The following is a 25,159-nucleotide window of genomic DNA, read 5'->3' on the forward strand; positions in this document are numbered from 1 at the left end:
CGAATTCAACTCGGACGGAAAAAAAATAACAGATCAGGCAAAAATATAATTTTCTTTATATATATAAAATATATAATCAAGTGAATAAAGTTGATAAGAAATAAATTTTAGGGGAACAAAAAGAAAAGTCATTAGATGAGTCAAATATATAAATGATTCATTACTTTTTTTTGCACTCTAATTTCAAAACAACCCAACATCTACTCTTATTATTTCTCATCCAAAACAAAAGATACCCATCTTTCCCATCTGTTTAGCTCTCACGATTCTCCTATGCAGTAGTTGTGGGACTTGTCGCTGATCTTTTTGCTCATACCTCCACCTCGCTAGTATATATTCAGGTAAGGTTCTATGTTTCTTCTCTCTCTTTTTTGCTATCAGAACCATCCCATATCCCCTTCAAGCTTCAAGCCTATTTATGCAAAGTTACGTGAAATATGTGCTTTATTAGTGACACAGTTTATGAGTCCCTATGAATACGGATTATTGTGAATGTTATTCTGAAATATAAACTAAAGTTCTAAACTTTTCAGAAGGGTTGAACACCCGTTCATTGCTGCCAAAACAAAGCTTACATTAGGATGCCTGCAACATGTTCGACAGATTGTCTGAGAGACGATTTTGTTCACTAGTGAAGTCTGATTTACCGAGTGATATTAGAAGTTGATTGGGAGTGAATTTTAGGTAGTCAAGTAGGTTTTATACTACTTGGTCATATAGCTCAAGCATCGGCAGTTGCTAGGCTTAACAACAGTTTGATTGTTGTGGCATCTATTGTGTTTTCGGAAGACCTGCGAAGAGCTTAAAATTAATTTTACCTTGTGAAGTCAGTTTTTTTATAGTATTTAATTATTATTTGGTTATATGTTTGTGCAGTTTATCATGGATAAGGGATGGATGCATGAACCAAAGTTCTCTAAAAGATACGTAGAGGGTGTCCAATCTTTTATGAAACTTATCCGAACTCGCTTTGATCGAAATACTAAAATTTGATGTCCTTGCCAAGATTGTTTAAATATAAATTTTCAAACACAAGATGTAGTATATGATGACTTGTTGTTGAAAGGAATTATGAAAGATTACGTGCATTGGATATACCATGGAGAACAATCACAAATGAGAGATAATGATGAAGCAATTGACAATGAAGATGAAAATGAGGAATGGATAAATGAAGAAAATGTCAGCCATAATGAAATACATGACATGTTAGAAGAAATCGGTGGAAAATCACAAGCCAATCAGGAGACAACATCCAGTAACAATGGATGTGATAATTTGAGCGAGAGCGAAGCAAAGAAGTTTGACAAATTGTTGAAAGAAGCTGAATGTGAATTGTACCCGGGATGCAAAAAATTCTCGAAGCTTTCATTTGTTGTGAAATTGCTCCACTTGAAAGTGTACAATCAATGGAGCAACAAGTCATTTAATATGTTGTTAGAGTTGCTACGAGATGCATTGCCTAATGGTGAGACACTTCCTAAGTCGCATTATGATGCTAAAAACATGCTACAAGGTTTGGGATTAGGATACATTTCGATTCATGCTTGTAAATATGATTGTGTGCTTTATTGGGGTGAATTTAAAGATAGACAAGAATGTCCACAATGTGGTACTTCAAGGTGGAAAATTGAAAAGGGAAAGGGTAAAAAGATTCCTCATAAAGTCTTACGATATTTTCCCTTAAAGCCGAGACTTCAAAGATTATTTATGTAAAAAAAAACAAGCACTGACATGAAGTGGCATAAAGAAACATATCTTGATGAGACGAATGTGTTAAGACATCCAGTTGATTCTGAAGCTTGGAAAGAGTTTGATAAGAATCATACGTGGTTTGCACAAGAACCACGTAATATTAGACTTGGCCTCGCGACTGATGGTTTCAACCCATTTGGGAATATGAGCACAAACTATAGCATGTGGCCTGTAATTTTATTTCCTTATAATCTTCCTCCATGGAAATGCTTTACTGATCCATTTATGATGATGTCACTACTTATTCCTGGTCCTCAAGCACCTGGAAAGGATATTGATGTTTACTTGCGGCCTTTGGTTGATGAATTGAAAGAGTTATGGAGTGATGGTGTAGAGACATTTGATGCTTCCACAGGGGAGTACTTCAAAATGCATGCTGCTGTTTTATGGACCATAAATGACTTTCTAGCTTATGGTAAGTGTTTATATTTCTTATTGTTCAATATGTCTAAATAATCTCTAGCCTAAAAAGTAAGCTTCACCTCAACTAATTTAAGTAGTTAGGTTGACAAACTTTGATAGTTTCCTATTTATTTATTAGCATTTGGACATATTTTTGTTCCCATTATTTATATGTTTCTAATCTAGGATACTCTTCTTGTTTAAGAAGAGCTACGAACATAAATTTAATAACAGGGGAACACATAATTGTAATAGCTAACATATATTTTTTCTTTTGTATTAGCTAATTTATCTGGATGGAGTACTAAAGGATACATGGCATGCCCTACTTGCAATAAGGATGCACTGTCACAAAAGGTAAGAAGTAAAATTTGTTACATGGGTCACCGTCGGTATCTTAAACCTAGCCACGCATGGAGAAGAAGCATGCAGTTTGATGGGAAGGTAGAAAAAAGATTGAAACCAAAAGAGCTCTCAGGAGATGATGTCTTACAACAATTGGATCTACTCAGTACTTATAGACCAGGAAAACACTCAAATAATAAGAAAAAAAAGCGTCTTCCTATAGAGTTGAATTGGGTGAGGAAAAGTATTTTCTTTGAGTTACCATACTGGAAGAGCTTGAAGTTGCGGCATAATTTAGATGTCATGCACATAGAAAAGAACATTTGTGAGAGTATTTTAGGGACATTACTGAATATTGACAGGAAAACTAAAGACACAGAGAAAGCAAGAGAAGATCTTAAGGATATGAACATAAGAAAGGAACTATGGTTGCAGCATGATGATTCTAGTTATACAATGCCATCTGCTTGTTATAACATGTCAGAAAAAGAGAAAAGAAAATTTGGGGAATTTTTGAAATGTGTTAAATTTCCTGATGGTTATGCTTCAAATATCTCAAGGTGTGTAAGTGCAGATGGTGTTAAGTTAGCTAAACTCAAAAGTCATGATTATCATGTTTTGCTACAACGATTGCTACCTATAGCTATTCGTGGATTTGGAAATAAAGATGTCTCTTTAGCATTGATTGAGTTAGGTCATTTCTTTCAACGGTTGTGTTGTAAGACATTGAAACAAGATGACCTAGAACAACTTGAAAGGGATATAGTTATTATATTATGCAAGCTTGAGATGATCTTTCCACCTGCTTTTTTTGATATTATGGTACATTTGGCTGTACATTTACCACGAGAAGCTATGTATGGGGGACCAGTACAATATCGTTGGATGTACAAAATTGAGAGATTTTTGTGTAAGCTTAAGCGTTATGTGCGAAACAAGGCGCGACCAGAAGGTTCTATTGCAGAAGGTTATATTATTGATGAATGTTTGACATTTTGCTCTATGTATCTTACTAACATTGAGACTAGATTTAATCGTGAAGATCGAAATGTTGATGGATCTAGCAACAAAGAGGAACATGTTCTGGACATATTTTCTGAAAGTGTTAGACCATTTAAAGGAGAATATGATGCAATACCGAAGAAAGATCTTGATATGGCTCAGTGGTATGTGTTAAATAATTGTGAAGAAGCAGAGCCTTTTCTACAGTAAGTTTTCCTATTTATCTATATTGGTTTTCTATTATTTTAAATTACTCATAAATTCATTTTTCCTATGTAGGGAACACAAAAATGAGTTGTTAAACCAAGATGTTGTGAATATAGAAGAGAAACATAGAGAACATTTTTCTTTATGGTTCAAAGGGAAAGTAAGTGATTTTTAAAATGACAATTGTGTTGTGTTTAAGTTTAACTTTTTCTTCTTTACTAATTGAATGTAATAATTTTTCATCGTAGATTATGCATTTGTGTAATAAGGAGAATTCAATGTCTATCAAGAAGTTATATCCATTGGCAATGGGACCTGATGTTCGAGGAAGGAGATATCCTGGTTGTATTATTAATGGTGTTAGGTACCATATTCAAAGTCGTGATGAATTACGTAAAAGTCAAAATAGTGGCATAGTTGTTGAAGGCTATCATGAAAATGAAGTGATTGACTTTTATGGTATTATAGTTGACATTATTGAGTTAGAGTATATAGAAGGCAATCGAGTTGTACTATTTAAATGCAAGTGGTTTGATCTTCGTAAAAAAACTGGGATGCAGAAAGATAAAAATTTTACCAGTATAAATGTAAATAGATTTTGGTATGAACATGATTCTTTTGTACTAGCTACTCAAGCAAATCAAGTATTTTATATTTGTGATCCGAAATTAGGAAAGAATTGGCGAATTGTGCAAAAATTTCAAGATAAACATATATATGATGTGCTAGACATGCAAAATTCAAAGGTGGAAAGTGATGAATTACACACTACTGATGAAGTGTATCAAGATGTGTCAATGGAAAGTAACATGATAGATGTTTCTATTGAGGATATGCCGATCCAATTACATAGAGATGATGTTGATTCAATTACATTGGATTCAAGTGCATTTGAATTGAAGGTTCAAACAGAACATGAAGTTGGTTACAATACCGAAGATTCTGACCTAGAGGACGACACTATAATTGAGTACATAAGTGATCTTGATAGAACTGAAGGCACTAAAAGTATTGATAAAGATGAAGATGGTGACACAGATGATGAAGATGACATTGATTTTGTGATGTAACTTCATAACTGTAGGGGATTACCTTTCATTGACTACGACTAGTGCGTCTCTCCTTCTTCTTCCAGGTATGTATTCTATTATTCTTGTTCCTCATCATCTCCTTCTTCTTCTTCTTCCTCGCTAGAGTCTGGCTAAAAAAATAATTTCAAACTATTGCTTGCACTCGTTTGACTGTTTCCTCTGTTTCATTAGACTTCTATTGGAGTTTTCTCTAATCTGCTCCTCCACCTTGTGCTTATTCTTCATCATATATCCCCAGACTAGAGACTGCCCTGTATGAAGTTTCTTGGCAACTGGATTTGCCCTTTAGCAATATTTAGCTTTAAGAAAATTCCCCCACAGAGAAGATTTAGACCTAAAAACCCACCACTGTTTGAATTGAAGAGCAGTACAAATATCAGTGAGTCTTCTAAGTTCAACACCCCCCTCTTCACAAGGTAAGCTCATAGTTTCCAAAGAGGCCCAATGGTATTTTCTTTTGTCATTATCCCTTCCCCAGAAGAAATCAGCTATAACTGATTCAATATACTTGATGGTGGTGTTAGGAGGGGATACTGCAGCCATTGTGTGGATGGGAATGGATTGCAATACATGCTTGACTAGAGTGATCTTCCCTCCAAAGCTAAGAAACCTTGAATGCCATCCACTAATCTTCTTAGTCACCTTGTCAACCAAATGGGAATAATAAATAATCCTCTGCCTTCCAATGTATAATGGACAACCTAAGTAAGAGATAGGACTGTCCTTCTGAGAGAATCCAGTAACCTCCTGAATGGTACTGATGATATTGTTTGGAGCGTTGCTAGGTACCAAGAAGTGGCTTTTCTCCTTATTTATGAGCTGGTTAGATGTGCTTTCATAATCCCCCAATATTTTCATAATAAGCTGCAACGACTGCTTATCACTTGAGGTGAATATGATCACATCATCTGCAAAACTCAGATGGTTGATTTGAGGACCTCTAGGCTCCATCTTAAAGCCTTTGTATCTCTGACTCTGATGAAGTCTGTTAAGCATTCTTGAAAGCACCTCTGCACCTAAAATAAAGCATTCTTGTTCTTTCTTTCATCTTCTAATTCTCTTCTTCTTTTATGGTCATCGTCCCTTTGTTTAATGTTGCACTCATAATCCATATGTCCCTGGTGCATGCAGTGGAAGCAGTAGGGTGGTACATCCTCATACTCAATAGTCTGCCATCTTCCATCAGTAATGTCCTCTCCTATGTAACCCATCCAAACATGAGGAGGTCTCTTTTTTGTAAGATCAATTTGGACTTTCACCTTAGCTTTACTTCCCCTAGTTTTTTGGATGTAAGCTGAGTCCAGGTACAACACCTTTCCAACAGGTAAAAGCAGGCCAGACACATTGTCTTTGTTATAGCAATGCCATGGTAAGTCAGGTAAGGTTACCCACACAGGGACAATTGGAGTCTCAACTTCAGGCTCAAAGGATGGTGTCCAGTCTTGGATTCGCATCAGCTGGCCTGCTATGTTCATCCTTTGCTTGGTCCAGACTGTGTTATAGTCTAGCTCATTATCTAAGTCTATATAAACATGCCTTGCATTGTAATGAGCAATCTTGACCCCCCCTGATAACTGAGTCTGTAGAATGAAACTTTTTCTAATGAGTTCCACCTTAGGCATAGTGTGAGTGAATTTCCCAATCAAAGTGTATTTGCATACTTCAGCAAGAGGCCCCAACACTTCTTCTTTTACAAATAGCACTGCAGGTAGACCCTGTTTGGCAGTGACCTCAGGAGTGGTAAGCTTGACAGAGTTATCAATTATGGATTGGTTATGCCTAAGTCTCGCAGCATAGGTTTGGACAACAGTATACGGGGCAGGTTCAGGGATGTGCTCCTTCTTGTTAGCACTGGTAACAGGCTGATCATGTTTCTCATTAGGTTGGCTAGGCTTAGGGACAATTCTATTTCTTTGGCTAGAAATTTGATGGTCAAAATTACTAGAGACTTTAGGATAGCCATTACCTGATTGAGTCTGATCAACATTGGTCCTACTAGGTGGGTGTTGCTGCTTCTCTTTAGCTTGCCAAACTTGACTGTTGTGCTGCAAATGCTGATTATTGAACCTGAGGGATTGACCATTGGTCTGGACCTGTTCCTGCTCTTTATGCACAATGTTATGCTCATTTGAATGATCATGCAAATGAGCTTTCCCTTTATCCTTATCAGTAAGATTAACAGGGCTAGTTTTAGAAATCATACATGACTACTCCTTGGCTGGTGCTTGCTGACTTTCTAACACTTTGGTTGCTGCAATTCCATGGACACCCTGCATATTACCTTAATGGCTTCCTCCATCAGGCTAGGGTCATTAACTTGTCTAGGTAGTGTGTTTTGATGTGCATCCTGAACCTGCTGCATCTCCTCCATAGTTTGATTGTAATCATGTTCTCTTGCATTAACCTGAAAAGAGAAACTAGTAGAAGCTTCAATTGCATTGTTCATACTGTGAACTGGTGCAACCACTGTTCTTCCCATCAAGCCTCCATCCCTATCCTCAATATGCATTTTTGCAGAAGTGTCCCATTTTTCATCATTCGAATTGCTGGGGTGTTGTTCTACATCTCTTTGTTGCACATTCCTGTTAATATTCTCTAGACACTCCTCATCTCTTTGTTTTTCATTATCATGGTTCGCTGGAGCTCCGGTAAGATTTGAAGTTGGTCTCCAAATCTTAAAGTTCTCCTCACAGTTATGCGCAATCTCGCTAAGACTATATTTTGCTATTGTTTTTCAGTTTCTTTTCTTTTTGCTGTAGTTTCTGCGCGAATCTGGTGCTGTTTGGTGCAATTTTTGTGTTGTTTTAGTGCGAATATGGTGCTGCTTTTTTGGTGCAGTTTTGGAGCTTTTCTCGTGCAGTTTTGGAGCTGTTTTGCTGTTGTTACAGTGATTTTCTGTTGCTGTTTTTGGTGCAGTTCTAGTGCTTTCTGCTGGTGGTGTTGATGCAAGTTTAATGCTGATTTAGAGGCTATTGTGATGCTGCTGTTTTTGTGTAATTCAAATGTTGTTTTGATACTTTTCTGGTGTAATTTTGGATCTTTTCTGCTGCTATGTTGGTGCAACCATAGTGTTGTATTAGTGTGAATTTCGTCCAGCTATTTTGGTTCATTGTCAGTACTATTTAGGTGCAATTCTAATGTTATTTTGATGAACTTTTGGAGCTATTTTGATGCATTGTTGGTGCTCTGCTGCAGTTTTGGTGAAGGTTTACTAAATTTATTGTGTTGTTCGTTCTAGTGCAAATCTGATGTCTACATGTCATGTCTCGAGAATGGTGTAGTCACTACAATAATTGACTATTTCTTCTATGTTAGAGGTTATAGAAGACCTGGAAAACATATTTGCTTAAGTAGTAGAGGCTTTTCATTCATATTATTTTTTGTTAATATTATTTACCCATAAAATATTTTTGTTCCTTATTTATTAGAGCTGTTAATCTATTTTAAATATTCATTATGAGATGTCTTTAATAACATGCATCTCTTTTGTCAAGTGGCTGACATTGATTTTATTTTTGTCAAAAAATTGTTATACATGTCTGCAATGAACACAAACAATGTCAGTTTATGTGTGTCGTGAATATACACTATCTTACTAGTATTACTTTTATTCATGGGTTGATGTTTCAACTTGGAACTTCAAGGGAATTTCGATCCCTCTAAATCACTAAGTCAACTTCTAAATTTAAAAGAATATTATCAATATATTGTGTAATTTTTTATCAAGTGGTCCTGGAGATTGGTGAACTCTCTCACTACCCTATAGATCTGCACTTGAGCGTAGCCAAATATTATTTTTATATTTTAATTTTAAAAAATCGTGATAAATGGTTAAATTATTCAACTACAAAATTTAAATTGTCACTATTTAAACATAGTATATTTTGTGACAAAATTATATTGTCACTAAGTTGCAGGTTAGTTAGAGACAATAAAATAATCGTCACTAATTGCTTATATTATTAGAGACGAAAACTAAGGTCACTATTAAATATATAATTTTGTGGCTAAAACCTTACAACATTCAACTACGAACTCTATTTTGTCGCTATTGCAACAACTTATATTTTGTGATGAAAATTTTTTGTGTCCAAAATTGTAACTAATTTTATGACAAATAAAATTTTGTCGCAAATTGGATACATTATTAGCGACAAAATAATGTGTCATTGATGAATTAAAATTTGTCACTAGTTGTACTTAATAAATGGCGCCAAATTATTTTTTGGTGGGAAACTTTACTAGACAAAACTTTGCTACGAAATTGTATGTTTCGTCACTAAAAGTATGTTGCACATACATTTAAATACGAAACATATTTTTTGTCACAAAAGGTGAATAATTAGTGACGAATTTTATATCGTAACTAATAATTTCGTAGCTAAATATCACATTTGTTGTAGTGTAAAAATATTATCTTATTTACTTGATCAGACTAATATTTTAAAATTTATTTATCAATTGTGAAATGTAAAATATTTGATCTACAATTGTTTTTATAAGGCTAGTAGGAGAGGAAAAATCATTTCCTCCTGCTTAAATTGGCCTAAGATTTTGTATTGTGTGCAATAAAATTCATAATTTATTGATGAATTCATCAAATATTACTTACCAACATGAAGAAAAAGTCCATCTAATTTTAAGTACTTTCGTTGATGTTAAGCTCTTTTTACTTTTATGTTCATTGTGAATGATATTAGACATTTATTTTATATCCCTCAAAGAGGAGAAATTTCGCTCAGGCATAGGGATAATTTGAATGGTGAGAATCATATACGGATAATGTCTTTCATTATTTGAAGTACAAATGCCAATTGCGTTAATTAAATTTAAATTTTATACATCTAACATCATGTTTATGGTTAAAAAAAAGAAAATGGCCAAATGCCCCCTCAACGTATATCCGAATTTCCAACTACACACTTAAACTTCACGGGAGTCCTATCACCCTCCTGAACTGTTTAACAAATGAAATAATTATACCCTTAAAATGCAATAATCAGATCTATGGTGGCATGTGAAAATCACGCATTTGACACGTGGAAAAGTCATCAAATATATATTTTTTTCATTTTTTATATTTTTTTACCCTTTTCTTTTATATTTTCACCCATCCCTTCCATCACCAAAGCACTTTCACCATTTTCACCATTACTAGAACACCATAAGTCCATCAAAACTGGTTTTTGAAGAAGATAGGTGAATAATGAATTGAGTCTTTGAGGAAGATAGGTGAATGATGATTGCAGAGCTCGTTCAGAGATATTTGGACATTGCTCTGAAAAACTAAAAAACAAACTAAAAAAAGTGAAGGAATAGGTGAGAGAGGAAGAACATGGCAGAATATTGCCATTAATGGAGGTCACCGTATCACCGAAGATCTCGAGGAATATGAGGAGGAGGAGCCTATGTTTTCCACGTCATCATCGATGGCGACGACAATTTCGAAGAGGAAAAACCTGATTCACCGACGATTGATGAATTAACGAGATTGATAGCGACAATTTCTGAGATGTAGTTGATTGACTGTGATTTGAGATTGATAATTAAGGGATCTATTCGTAAAAAAATTGAATTTGAAGTAAACCCAGATTCCAAGCTGCTAGTTCTTAAAAGGCAAGAAAGAAGAAAATTGGTGTGCCCCATTCTGCAGTTTCTAGTGCTGCCTCCCAAATGAGGTGAAGATACGAACATTTAATTGGTCAACGAATCTAGGAGGAATGTTCAAGAATCCTTGAACTCCATGGAGAGATTAATCACATCGTTGTCAAATGGTTGGAGTCAAAATGTGTTCATCTGTAAAATGTGCACTTTTGTATACATTGAAAATTATTTGTAAGAGAATGTGCACTTTGTACCCAAAGAATTCATCAAGTAAATTAATATATTATATTGATTTTTTATTTTATCTTTAATAAAAAGTAAACCTAAGTTGATTTTTCTCAAATCAGATCTAAAGTATTTTGGGGTGATAAAAATATTTTTAAATTTATCTAAAATTTATTTAGGTTGATTGGTTTTGCAAGAGTTTTACATGAGTTTAAAAATTTGTTTGAAATCAATAATGATAAACTCGGTTGAGACGGTGGTGACAACAATGGCTTAGAGATGGTGAAAGATGGAGAGATTTGATTTATATTGCTATGGAGAAGAAAGAAAACAAATAAGAACAAAAAAAAATTAAAATAAATATATTTATTGAAAAGAGATATTTAAAACAAAATTTTAATATTGTTTTGGCTGCTCACTCTCTCATAGAAAGTGAAATACACTCACTTTGCCAGTTAAGCATTTAGGGAGGTAATAATTTCAGTGTTATAAATTTAGGGAGGTGATAGGATCCCCGTAAAGTATGAGTGTGTAGTTGGAAATCCGGCTATAGATAAGGGGGGCCTTTGGCCATTTTCTCATTAAAATTTGTAAAAAGAACTATTATATATTTTACTCCTATATAGAAGTGGGAGTTAATAGGACTAACAAAGCAATACAATTTGTACAACAAGCTAAGAAGTGTACTTTACTTTTATGTATTAATTTGATCTATTGTTACACGTGTAGTGCAACACTACTCTTTACCAAACCCATTCCTCCTTTTGTGACACATGGATTCCACCTTCTTTACTCCATTGATTTCCACTATCTTTCATTTCTTCTTTCTTCCAATGCTAAATAATGGAAGAGGCACTAATGTTTCGACTTCCACAACTCTGATAAAAATGAAGAAGAAGGCTGGTGTTCAAGATTGAATCGATCATTTAGGACTCCAGTAAATTCATCTTTTCTTGGTTATCACAGGTATGATCTTTTTTCCCCTTTGGTGCTAAAAAATTTTCCCACCAAATCATGTATGTTCTAATTTTGATGCCATGTTGTTGGATTAAAGTAAATGCTGCTATAGAATGTAGTTTTATAAGACTCCATTTTTAGTTTTCCATAGAAAAATAGCTTAACCTAATCTTATTTGAGGCTTTCTAGATGTAAAATCATGAATTAGTTTTATATTGCTTATTTGATTTTGATTTTTATTGCGGCTAATAAGGGTCTGTTTGGAAAGACACTTGGTAATTGGAATTGGTGTAATTACTAGGATAGTAATTACCAACCTAGTAATTACACTGTCTAGTAATTACACTAACCTGTTTGATTGCCACAGTGTAATTACACTGTAATTACACATGTCCTGTTTGGATGCCACAGTGTAATTACACATGTTCTGTTTGGATGCACAATTGCAATTATAAAATTATAATAAATTTTAAAAATAAAAATTAATTATTTAAAATTTATACTAGACAAATAAGAAACTTTATAAATGACATTAAATTAAATATTTAAGATATATATTCTTGTTTGAAAATATATTAATTAATAAACATATTTTCTGTAACTACTATTATGAAAAAATAATTGATTCAAATTAATATATTTCAATTGAATTGATCGTAAGAACTAAAAGTATGAAGTTTCTACGAATATCGTAAATTGCATGTTTGATAAAAATAATAATATATAAATAAAATGTCATAAATTATTAAATGTTTGACATAAATATAAATCTATCAAGTCTAATTAAAAAATGACGTGCAATGTAAATTCAATATTACTAAAACAAATGAAACTAAAAATATAACATAAGTTATAAATTCAAAACAAAAAAATTTAACATAATACTCTTATAATAAATTCCAACATAGCAATAAATATGATTTATTTTTATTTTTTCTTAATAAAGAAAACGTAAGTCTATAACCTTACTTAACAATAAATTCTATTTTAATTTAAAAATTAGAATACTAATAAAATTATGCTAATGAGAAAATAAGCATGGCATAAAGAAATAGATAATGCGAGAAAATTACATATTATCATGTAAAGTAAGGTTGAGAATAAGAAGAAAATGAAATATAATAATATAAAATATAAAATAAACTTTTACAAATTTTTAGAATAATAAAAAAAAAAAGAACTTAAAATAATAGAAGTAAAAATAATTAAAACAAAAAAATAAAAATAGAAATTAAAAAAAAGAAATTAAAAAGTAATCAGATGGTAATTACACCATGTAATTACCAGCAATTCACAGCCTCTACCTGTGAATTGTAGAGTACTGTAATTACCTCCTGCCAATTACACTAATTACCTGCTGACCAAGTAATTACATGTCCTTCCAAACAGGACAAGACACTGTAATTACACCAATTACACCAAATTCAATTACCAGGGTGTCCTTCCAAACAGGCCCTAGATGACCACTATAGAAAATATGCAAAAAATTGTCAAGAACACAATTCATGTGATACAGCTTAATGAAATTGATTCAATTAGGACACTTAAAAAGAAAAAAAGATCCAAACAAATCAGGCCGGACTTTTGTTTTTTCACCGGACTTTTATCTTTTCACCAAACTATTAAGGATCTGACTTTTGCAAATTAGCGATTATATTATTTTTACTTCTCAAAAAATTGAATGATAGACGGATGCTTTGTGTTTTCTATTTGTACTAGCATGTTAATGGCCTTCAAGTTTAGAGGTCGGGTTTCGTCTGCACGTCACTTATTTGATGAAATTTCCTTTAAACTTTGAAGGAATATAAAAGTCAATTGATTCGAACTATATACATAACATGTTCTTCACATAGAACTACTTCCAACCAACGTAGTCAACAAGTCAGGTGGAATCCCAGAAGTTTAAGGTAATAATATGTTGAATACGACTTCTTCTTTGTGGCTACTACTTTCTACACTCATGTAGTATTGCTTTTGCATTTCTCTCTAAATTCTAAGGTGAAGAGTCTCTCAAAACTTGTTGCGGGGCAATACTAGATTTTCAAATTACATTTCATTAACTCATTTCACTCACTTCATTATTAGGAATTTGAGTTTGTTTCATCCTTAGCCATCTTCCACTTTAATTTACATTTCGTCTAAGTGACACACCTCCTCAGCGCATACATATAGAGATCATGTGATTTGATCCATATGATAGATGAAAAGAATCAGAGGAAGACTCGATAGAACCATTGGCAAGTCTGAACTATCAAAAAGTGAAAAGTGATCTACACTATAGCTTCTCCCATTCCATTTCTTATTGTTGCTTTGCTTTTTAGTGCTTAAATAAGTTTATTTGTTTTCCAACATGGGGGTAGTAAGTGTTTTTCCTACAGAGAGTTTTTTTCTCTTTACTAGAGCCAAGACTCTATGAGGAGAGAAAGACTCAAGTCAAAATAATCGCATTGTATCTATACCTTATCTCAAGTTACCCCTTAGTGTGGGTATGGGGCACTTTTTCAGAAATCGTTCATTTAGCAAGAAGTCATATTGCTTGAAAGCACACACAACACGTAGAAGAAGAGTTCAAGTTTGAAAACATTTACTTATGTACTTGCTAAACACTTAAGTAACAAATAATGTATTTGATCTCTTTAGTTTGACAATTGAGACTTCATTTTCACGTTGAGCAGTAGAATCTCAATTTTTTTTTATAACTTTTAATTTCTTAGGAGGCTCTGCATAACTTATGTGCTTGCTAGCATTTGGATTGTCCTTATTCTATTGTCATATAAATAAGAAAGAAAAACCATGTTTTCTTAGTGAGTTGAAGTAGACTTGCCCTAGGTGTCAATAAATTCATTTTGTATGCTTATTTATGATGTATAATGACTTATAATATTCTCTTTGTAGTATAAATCTGCAGATGATAAGAGTTAAGAAAATCATTTAAGGCTTATCGGAATTCTCTTAATTTTGCTTCTAAATCCTACATCTATGCTCTGAACCCTTAGCCTGGTTATCAAAATTAATTTGGAAATTATAGTTGGCTAATATCATTGACGTTCTATATTGAGTTTGAATTCTTCCTTTTATTCCTATTGACCATTTTAAAACATATTGTTCTTCCTCTTTCGATATGCATGTATGTAAGTTTCAAGACGAGTGATGGACAGACCTGTCTCATTTTTCCAGGTTCATTGTAGTAAGTATGTTATTTCTTTGACGTGGAAGCTGGATAAATGTTGTTAATATGTACTCCTATGTTTTTCTGTTACCTCAAATCTGGATAAATGTTGTTTATGTTTCCTCCTGTTTTGGATGTCTCTTTTTTCATTAGGATATATATTTTTCCCATTTGATTACACAATTTGGGACATGAATGTTCTAATGTTGCTGCTTTGGTATGTGAATTCAAAATTTTGTGGGTCAGCGTTTTCCTGCGCTTGGATCACCTTTTTTTGTGTGCTTTAGTTTCCTTATAAACATGTTTAACGAAATTGTGAATCACAGAAAAGCATGTTAGCCATGAACAAATATGGGCTTAAAGAGACAACAAGCAATCTATTTTGAATATGTCACTGTATTGCAGTAACCACATCTATGATAAGTTTGAATTAGCTATATCAACAAAAAATTATAATCTAAATTAAACATTAGGGATTCTGTCCATTTGGGACTAGAGAAAGGCTTCAGAACAATTGCTTTGGTGCCTTTTCTTTTAGGTTCTCATAGTTCTACACTTCTATACCTACTTTATCAAGCAATGAATGTAACCGGTCAACTACAATTTTTTCATTTTATTTAGTATTTGACAAATTTGTTATAAAATGCCATACATGAAATCTTGAAAAAACTGTGCTTGACAATGTATTAAAGAAAGAACAAAGAAGCTCTGGAAATTCAAGCAATCATATAACAACAAATGAGGTGCTCTTTTGAGATTCCAAATGTATTATTGAAACCATTTACCAACTAAAGTTTCTCCTGAGATGTCTAGATGTCCAAGAGATAACATGTAATCTATCTCTGAACTCAGAACTCAGATGAAAATTTAAGTTCTTAGAATAGCTAGCTTGGAGGGTTCTATGCCCAGTTTATCAGTTGGAACCAAAATAGCCGGTGACTAGAATCTACAATTCAAAAGAGATGTACTTTCTATATTTCTAGCATATAGTTTTTGTTTGGAATTCGATTATGTAGTTAACAGTAGGGGTAGAAAGGAGAAATTCAATATTTAAACAAAAATGCACTTTAGTATCAATACCAGTTCTGCTAATTTTATGCGGCTATTGATTTTCACGGGTGACATATGTATAAAATGTCATTGTTGTTAATGGATTTCTCCGAGGAATTGATCACATGTAATTGCAATCCATAATCCTATCAAGTAAAGTATGAGGGCTTGCTTATAGAGTTGATTCAAAGCTTAAACTAAGGTTGACAAAGGTAGTAGCTGCTAACATACTATATATTTCCAATGGTAGGTTCATGAGCCTATTAATTTTTATTTTTTTTAAATTAATGAGCCTATTAATTATGTTTATTGAAGTTAACTGATTTGTAGCTGATAGATCATGTGTATGAGTACATATTGAGGAATATGTTGTTGTAAAGCTAATATAGATTGTATGAATATAATTTTAAAACATATTGGTATAATCTTTATTTGTTAAATAAGTTATTCTTAGACCCTATAGAGAATGCCGAGAATTTGAGTAGAGAGGGCCATGACTTCTAAATACAAACATATATTGCCTTAATTTTTTAATATTTACAATTTAATAATTATCTTTGCATGTGTTTGTGGATAAACATCTATTTATTTTTTGAAAATATTTTATTAAAATTATCCGGAGACCTGAAACACAAAGTTAACTAGATTCACAACATTCCAGGTTAGGGAACAATGTACTGAGTGGTATCTTCTTGCACAATGAAATAGTTTCTTAAGTAAAACATTCTATCAAGATTTGATTCTTTTCCTGACTTTTGAATTGATAAGCTTGAAATATAATGTAACTTAGACTTTCTTCTTTCCTTGCAATTCTAACATGTGATGATATGTTCCTTTAGAGTATTGTGTTATCTAAATTCTCTGCAAATTATTTTACTACAAAAACATGTTTTGTGGCACAAAGTGGAGAATAAAACAAATATATTAAAAATTAGTTCAAAGAATAGGAAATGCTTTCCTACAAGTCTTAACGTAGGAGAGAGCACAATAAGCGCATGTAGCTCAACGGATAGAGTATCTCTTTCCTAAGCAGAAAGTCATAGGTTCGACCCCTACTTGGCATAGTAGTTTTTCTATATATTGCCTTAATTGTGGCCTATATGACTGGCTTAATGATGGTCTTATCTCAGCTAATGACTCTGATTAACATTGTAGTACTACATTGTGAATTCAAATCTTGGAACATATTCATATAAGAGGTCAACAAAAGCTGAACTAGAGTCTGATGCACAACCATATGAACAACCTTTGTTGATGTTATTCCTTACCATAATGGACTCAGAGCAAATGGACTTGTCCAACGTTTTGAACAACATATTTCAGTTGTGTTTGTATCATCAGCCTCACCCTGACGCATATGTTGAATAATTGTTTTATGCACTTCTTTAGAAGTAGTTCAATTCTCTTACCTGAGTTTAAGATCTGAGGATTAGATGAGCCATTTTTTAGGCATTCATGGTGTTATTTTGTTTTAATTAATTTAAGAATGTCTATATTATCTATGAAGGTGTTCTCTTGTGTAAACTAAGCGACACACTTTTGTATCAATATAGCCAATGACGCTTACTGTTGTGTATCATCAAGCATTTACTACTTTAAAAATGTAAAATGTTGGGCCCGTGCTCAGCACGGGCTTTGCCCCTCTAGTATATATATATATATATATAGAAGTATTAGAATAGGATATTCTTGAGAACATATATTAATAGTAAGTTTGTCATGTGCTCATCTACATAAAATGGGAAAATGCATAAGTACCACCAACCTATGCCCGAAATCCCATATACACACTTATACTATACTAAGGTCCTATTACCCCCAAACTTATTTTATAAATACTTTTCTACCCCTTTTCGGCCTACGTGGCACTATCAACTAGATAGCTTGAAAAAAATTGTCAACACGCGCTGGGCCAGAAGATAGTGCCACGTAGACTGAAAAGGGATAGAAAATTATTTATAAAATAAGTTTGGGGGGGGGGGGTAATAGGACCTTAGTATAGTATAAGTGTGTCTCTGAGATTTCGGGCATAGGTTAGTGGGATACTTATGCATTTTCCACATAATTTTATGGCAAGTTGAACACAATTAAATTGTAGTTTATTAAGAATGTATTGATGAATATATATCAAAATGAAATCAACTGAAAGATAATGTGCAAAAGTCCACTATTATGTACTGATGAATATTATCCTTTTAACAAAAAAAACAACAACAAATGAACTTAAGTCTAATTAGAATTATTTATTGTAATTAGAATTTATTGATTGTTATTTAAATTTTATTGTATCATACTATCGTTAAGTAATGAATTTGTTGTGATCGCGTGTTATTTTAATATTTTTTTCTCATTTTGTCTTTACTTATTATTTGATAATTTTATTTTATCATTTACCCTACCTTTTTATAGTAGCTTTATTATTGACAACATTTAGAGATAGAACTAATAGAAATTGTTATGAGAAAGTGTGTTTCCACCAAACATTGAATTAACACACTATTGTGTTAGAAAGTAACACCATGTGTTAGAACTAATTAGAAAAAGTTGAATTCTAACTTTTTCATTCTGCAAAAATCAAGTAAAATTTCATTACATCTTGATGGTGATTTGTCTAATGGGAACGTAGATTACGCAAACAAACACGTTAAAGAATAAACACATTAAAATAGTGAATCTTTTACTTGGCTATTAGGTTATTGTTAAAAAACAATCCTTATATCAATAGTAAGTTTTATCTCATAAAATCCAAATATTCATAATCAAGAACACATCAATTATGCTGCAATTAATATGCGAAGCATCCAAAAAGTAACGAGTGTATCGAAAACTTTTCTGAAAGAAACATCATGTTATTCAGGCCATAACCTGAAGACCTTGTAAAATTGAAATATGGGTTTACTCTTTCACTAATATAGAGAAGGATCATAAAATTTCATCAAAATTGAAATAGATGATCACATATTTTACTTACAGAAAATTTTTATCAAAAAAAAATTATCACTCCATATAGAATTTTGTCCACTGTCACAATATTCTGTCTTGTTTTGATGTGCGCCTAGTATAAGTCTATAAAGATCCATTCATATGAAAATTTTCTCAGGCATTTTGTAGAACACAAAATATAAAAGTTTAAATCGAGAAAAACTACTGAATTGTTTTCATAATTGTTCTATAATAATTGAACAGAAAATAACTTCATCTCAATTATTACCTTGTTTATCCATAAATGCCTAAATTCCAATCATATTCATGAATGACATCAACATTTTGTAACGACCCGAACCTTCGTTATTTAGGAAAAGCAAAACTTCAGGAAAATACTGGGGCCACTGTCCCGCCAAGGCGGGCTGTTGTATGCCGCTAGGGCGACAACACCACAGCGAGACAAGTAGCCGCCAGAGAGGGATAGGCGAGACAGAGTGTAAATAACGCGAAGTCTTATTTTTTCCTTCTTCCATAAACACCTAAATTAGACATAAATCACCCCCATAAACTCTCCAAAAGCTTCTCTAGGCTTGGGAAAGAAGGAGGAAGAGGTCTCTAGCGTAAGGAGATCGTTAACTTGCGGATTCTTGGCCAAATTCACCATCCTGCCATTCGGAAAACCAGAATTGGAGCTATAAATTCCATGCAGTTGCTTGGCACCCATGTAGGCTAGGTTTATCTATTGAGTAGTTATAAATCTGTTATTCACTACGTAGTATGTTGAAATTGATGGTAGAATTCATGTGTAGGTTTTTTGTGCACCGAGAAAGGGTTGATTATGCATATATTCCTAAGTGTGACATTAGTAGTACACCGAAGACGAAGGCCCTATTTTTGTGAGTTAGGGTTTTGGAAATAACTGTGATTTCCTATTTTTGTAGGATGTTGTTGACTGGTGGCTGTATGATATGTATGCGTATAAGCAAAGTATAACAGTAGTAACAAACCTAATGAAGTTATTATAACAATGTATGTCACGAATCAACTCTTGATTGTATGATTATTAGAATGTACACTGTAATTGTGATTGTGATTGTGGCTTGATGAATGGATCAGGTGTTATATTCCGACACACTAACTCGGATCGGGTGCCACATCCGGCGCATATATGGGATCAGATGTTACGTCCGGCACACTAACTTGGATCGGGTACCACGTTTCGATATACTAACAATTTGGGTATGGGTTCCGTGAAAGGACTATTGACTTGTCTTATATGTGTAATTGCTTATATTGATAAGGTGGAATTGGACATGTTTCATGAAACGATTCATGGATTGTTCATTATGTTCTTATATGTGGGGATTGCAGTGTTGTAAGTTAATTGGAGATATCTGTTGTGTAATGAATTGTGAATGGTAGAGTCCCAATTCGGATTGTAGTATGGTATAAAGGGATACTAAGGGTCCCGGTGCTATATTTGTTATTTAGAAAGAGGTCATAGGTATTATTGTTGAGGTTAGGGGGTGGTAATATAAGCGGATAGTAAGCCTCGATAGGCGTAATACGGGGTCGTAAATTGAGTGGAGATGAGGAAAGCGTACGGGTGTATTGTGAATGGTTGGTTGGGTTGGAAGTAGTATATCCAGAATTTCCTTAAGGGATAGAATGATTAGGTATGATCACGAGCGAAGCGAACAAGGGGTTAGAGGCAAGTATGCTAGTATGATATTGATATCCTGAATAGTAAGGGCAAACAAAATATAAAGTTGGAGGAGCGATTAGTCTTATTGCATGTTTAACTAGTTGATTTCTTATATTATGCGGTGGGTATTCGGGTTGACCAATGATGCCTACCAGTACGTGTGGTTGTACTGATACTACTCTTGCTATGACTTTTGGGCATAGTCTAGTTGTAGGATCGGTGATGTTTTATAGGTGAAGACGAAGACAAATCTCCAGCAGCTTCTATTTTTCCTTCCGCATGGTGGGAGCTGTGTCTTTCCGTTATTATGTTTTTACTTTGTACTCTTAGTAGCTCTTGTACCTGTTTAGACTAGATATCTGGGGTGTTAATTACTTTACAAGTCTTAACCGAAATTGTATTTAAAAACTCTTGTTTTATAAAAATATTATATGAAATTCCTTTATTCGTCAGTTTTCTTAATTTTCTACATGATTTTAACTATTGGGAATCGAGGGTTCTCCTACCTAGGTGTTAGAGTAGGTGCATGCACGGCCCGGTGGGTTGGGTCGCGACGCTTTTCATTGTCGTCCAATTTGCTGAGTGGAGGTTTTCGGATCTACAACCATAAGATGATGGGTTTTTGAATATTTTGAAATGTATTTATGTAGGACAGTAAACCTCTACAACGATTTATACGATTGAGTCAGAGAGTGCCCAATATTTAGGACTTCAACCGTGTAGGAAGTTATAAGTGATTAGAAGTTTTTTGACTCATCAATAGACAACTTTTTTTTAGTATCATAGAATATTTTTATTTTTAAAAAAAAAAAATTCTAGGAATTTTATGGTGCTGACATGGGAAACTTTTTCCTCTCCTATTATATATAGATAGATTATTATTATTTTTAAAGAAAATTCTAGGAATTTTATGGGACTGACATGTGAAACTTTTTCCTCTCCTATTTATATATAGATAGATGTCAAACGTATTCCTCTCCTATTATATATAGATAGATTGTTAGGGATAACATTAGTTATTATTTGAAATTTAAATTTTAAATTAATTGTTTAGATATTTTGTGGTGGCTAATTTTGTGATTTATTTTTTTAAGGACGTGGTTTCATCTTTTTTTTTTTTTTTTTAACTGGAAGTTGTTTATTTCTTTTATTAAATAAGGCATGTTGTATAGATAGAATTTAATAAAATTAGAAGAAAAGGGGAAAAAAAAGCTATCCCATTTTTCTGACGAAAATCAACAGTTTTTAACTTTTTTAAAATTTATTTCTTTATTATAAGATAATTCAGTTATTCTTTTTATGTGTTCTTATTATTTAGGAGCATTTAAAAATTGAACTTTTGAAAACGATAGAAAGTTAAAGTAATAGTAAAACATGGATATTTAGTAATTTTTTCAGTTTTCATTTTTATTATTAATTTTAGATTTTAAATTAATTTTACTAATTAATACATTCGGTTTTTTGTGGTGCTAACACGTAGCATTTTCATGAGTCCAGAGCCAAGAGGGAAACTTTTTTCCTTCAAAAAACATAAACAACATATCAAAAAAAATTTAACCAAAAGGGCAAAATCTCTCCTGAGGGATCGATATCCTTCAGAGAAAATTAACTCTGTCTACTCCGTTAAAATAAATAAAAATCACAGCCCTAACAATGACTTTGTCAAAAAAAAAAATTCCTTAAAATTGTTGCCTCAACACCTAATTTGTCAAAAAAAAAAAAATCACTGCACCAACAGCGATTTTATCATTTTTTTCTTTATTTAAAAAATAAAATTGCAGCAATTTTCTTAATTTTTTTAATCGCTGCTCCAACAACGTTTTTTCCACTTGCATATGTTTTAGTTGCACGTGAGAGTTTTGAATCTTGGTCATGGTTTCTCAAGTTATTATGGACACATGTTGTTTGTGAGCGACAAGGAACTTGTCTCATTTCTGACCGTCATCAAGGAATCTTGCAATGTATTCAATCTTATGATTGGTTGAGTCCACCCAACTACCATAGATTTTGTGTTCGACACTTAAAAACAAATTTTAATAAAAATTTTGTAAATACTGAACTCGAGAAATTAATGTGGTTGACTACTACAGAGCACCAGAAGAAGAAATTTGTGCAACGTATGCAACAAATCAAAACATTGTCTCCTGTTGTATGGTTAAATGAATTTCCTTTGGAAAAATGGACAATGTATAAGGATGATGGTCGTATATGGGGTACCATGACGACAAATGTGTCTGAGTCATATAATGGTTTATTGAAAAAAGCTCGGAGGCGTCATGTGACTGACATGGTTCGAATGACGTTCAAAGATCTTGTATTGATTGAACAATCACACATGCTTTGGAATAAATATATGCTAACCACCCCTAAGGATGTGGCGCAGTGAATAGAACTGCTTAGGTTACAAGTTCTTGCTCTGGTATAAAAAAATATTTGGTAAGGAGTGTTTCTCTAAGTAGGGCCCTACGCGGCGCGAATCTGAAATAGTCAGACTCCAAAGGCAACAAGCCCTTCACTTATTTTACTTTTCTGCCGGTTTAATTAGGTATAAATTGATTATTTGCCTCCTTATCACAAAATATCTGATATTACTTATATATTATCTTCCATGTGAAAGGTTGTATAGTGTCACGATCCAGACCATCGTGATTGACACTCATACTAACCCTCCGGTGGAAGAACCACTACTACAACCCAAGCTAAACAACTTCACGAAAAACTAAGACATTTAAAGATACGGAAGCAGGTTTAAATGCTAAGGAAAAGAAATAGGGAGTTCCCATAAACTCCAAACAAAAGTCTAATAAAAACAAATGCGGAAATACTACCTAGAACCTGAAAGTCAATGTACCAAAACTCTAACAAGGATCATAAGTCTAAGGAAATGGGTACAACCTAATTAAACTTAAGAAAATCTAAAGTACTAGTCTAAGTCCGAAGATATGGACATAAACGAAAAGAGAACTCATGGCAGCCCGGAAGAACTGACTCACCCATGAATTCGATTGATCATTGATCTTCTAAGCGAGGTCTGTCAATAGCCGCCTGAAGATGCCCTGTACTCAACAAAGAAAGAGCAAGTGCAGTATCAATACACAACCACAGTGTACTAGTAGGATCACGCGATTATCCCACTAAGTGCAACATACATAAGCCATTACAACAATATAATAACATGCATACACCGAATATATACAATATCAACATCGTTGTTGAACAACATACAATTTCACAATTCTCAAGATATACAGTTATGTGAAGTCAATGGTCCTTTTACGGAACCCACACACAAACTGTTAGTGTACCGGTACGTGGTAACCATTCCAAGTTAGCGTGTCGGATCGTGACACCCATTCCAATATTTATGCCGGTACGTGGCAACCGATCTAGTTAGTGTGTCCGAACGCAACACCAGATTCATTCAACAAGCCACAATCACAATCACAAAGTACATCATCACAATCATACACTCAAATCATGATTCATGGCATTCAATTATCCGTCTATCCTCATTTACGATTAGTGTGATCAACAATGCAACATTCGCATACATACATGTATCATAATGAAGTAAGAACAAACATATATCACACAACATGAAATCACAACCATCACCTACCTTGAACAAAGCTTGAATCCCCTAAGAAACTTGATTCTTCCCTTTCCGAATTCTTTCCGCTTGTTCTTGGTCTACAAACAATCAATATAACACGGGAATTAATAAACGATGTCTAATTACCCAGATGAAAATCAACACTATCAACCCTAGATCAAACCCATGATCCAATTATCCAAATTAGGGCTTTTCCCACCATAATTTCTAGATCAAAACCCTTCCCCATCGATAATTACCCACTAGTTTACATTCTATGGATCGAAAAATGAATTTGGGGAGTTAAAACCTTACCTTTAGCTTTAAGAATGGTGAAAAACGGTCAAGAACTCGCCTGGGATCGTCTCCTAGCTCTCAAAGTCGAAAAGTGCATAATAAAATGATTTTGGGGTTTATTTTCGACTTAAGTCGCATCTGTCCCACCACAATAGTACTCACCCCGCTAAAGCGGCCCCGCCCTAGCGGCACCAAATCCCGTCGTAGCAGCTTGCACGGAACAGAGAGATAAATAAATAATTTCCAAACCCCCATTTCACAACACACCTTGATGGATTATGCTAAATTTGGTATTTTATTTGTAGGATTAAATTGGTGGAAAATTGGAGAAGTTTGAAGCTAAAACGAATTAAAGATAAAAGGTTGAAGAAGGAAATCAAGCAGACAGCTTAATGGATTAAATTTAATAAAATAATATATTTATATATAAAAGGAAATGGCGGCTGCAAATTGTGGAAATTCAATTTTACGCTTGCTTCTTGCTGCTGCCACGTGGCAGCAAGTGAATGGTGCAGAATTAAGTTGAGGCGGCGGTATTACTGTTCACGCGGCGAAAAAGAAAAAGGAATCCAATTCCTTTTGGTTTTGGATTCCTAATTTAATTTGGACTCAATTATTTTATTTAGGGTTTCCTACATCTATAAACAGTGCATAGAAATTATTATTTGGGGAGGGAAGCCAAGAACCAAGATACAAGACATAATATAAATTTTCTTCTAGCTTAGGAACTTTGGAAGAGCCGCCGTAGAGGCCGGAGAATTGTGGTTTATTCTTTCTTCTCCTTTATTATTTATTTGTATTCGTGATTAATAAAAGATAGTTTAGATATTGTT

At 33.5% G+C, this 25,159-nt stretch overlaps 2 protein-coding genes across 7 annotated transcripts in view; both read left to right on the plus strand.

Annotated features, from left to right (window-relative positions):
* Positions 1-25,159, plus strand: part of LOC125830655 (peptidyl-prolyl cis-trans isomerase FKBP15-1-like) — a 1,183,135-nt gene that overhangs the window by 500,285 nt on the left and 657,691 nt on the right. The gene's annotated exons all lie outside the window — the stretch shown is intronic.
* LOC125830666 (uncharacterized) lies at positions 913-4,781 on the plus strand. Its single transcript, XM_049509849.1, has 4 exons — positions 913-2,170; positions 2,441-3,710; positions 3,784-3,871; positions 3,960-4,781. The coding sequence occupies exons 1-4, from the start codon at positions 1,735-1,737 to the stop codon at positions 4,779-4,781; spliced, it is 2,616 nt and encodes an 871-aa protein (XP_049365806.1). The 5' UTR covers positions 913-1,734.

Source organism: Solanum verrucosum, unplaced genomic scaffold (assembly GCF_900185275.1).
Source record: "Solanum verrucosum unplaced genomic scaffold, falcon-dt-bn FXZP01000297.1, whole genome shotgun sequence".
Classification (NCBI taxonomy): Eukaryota; Viridiplantae; Streptophyta; class Magnoliopsida; order Solanales; family Solanaceae; genus Solanum; species Solanum verrucosum.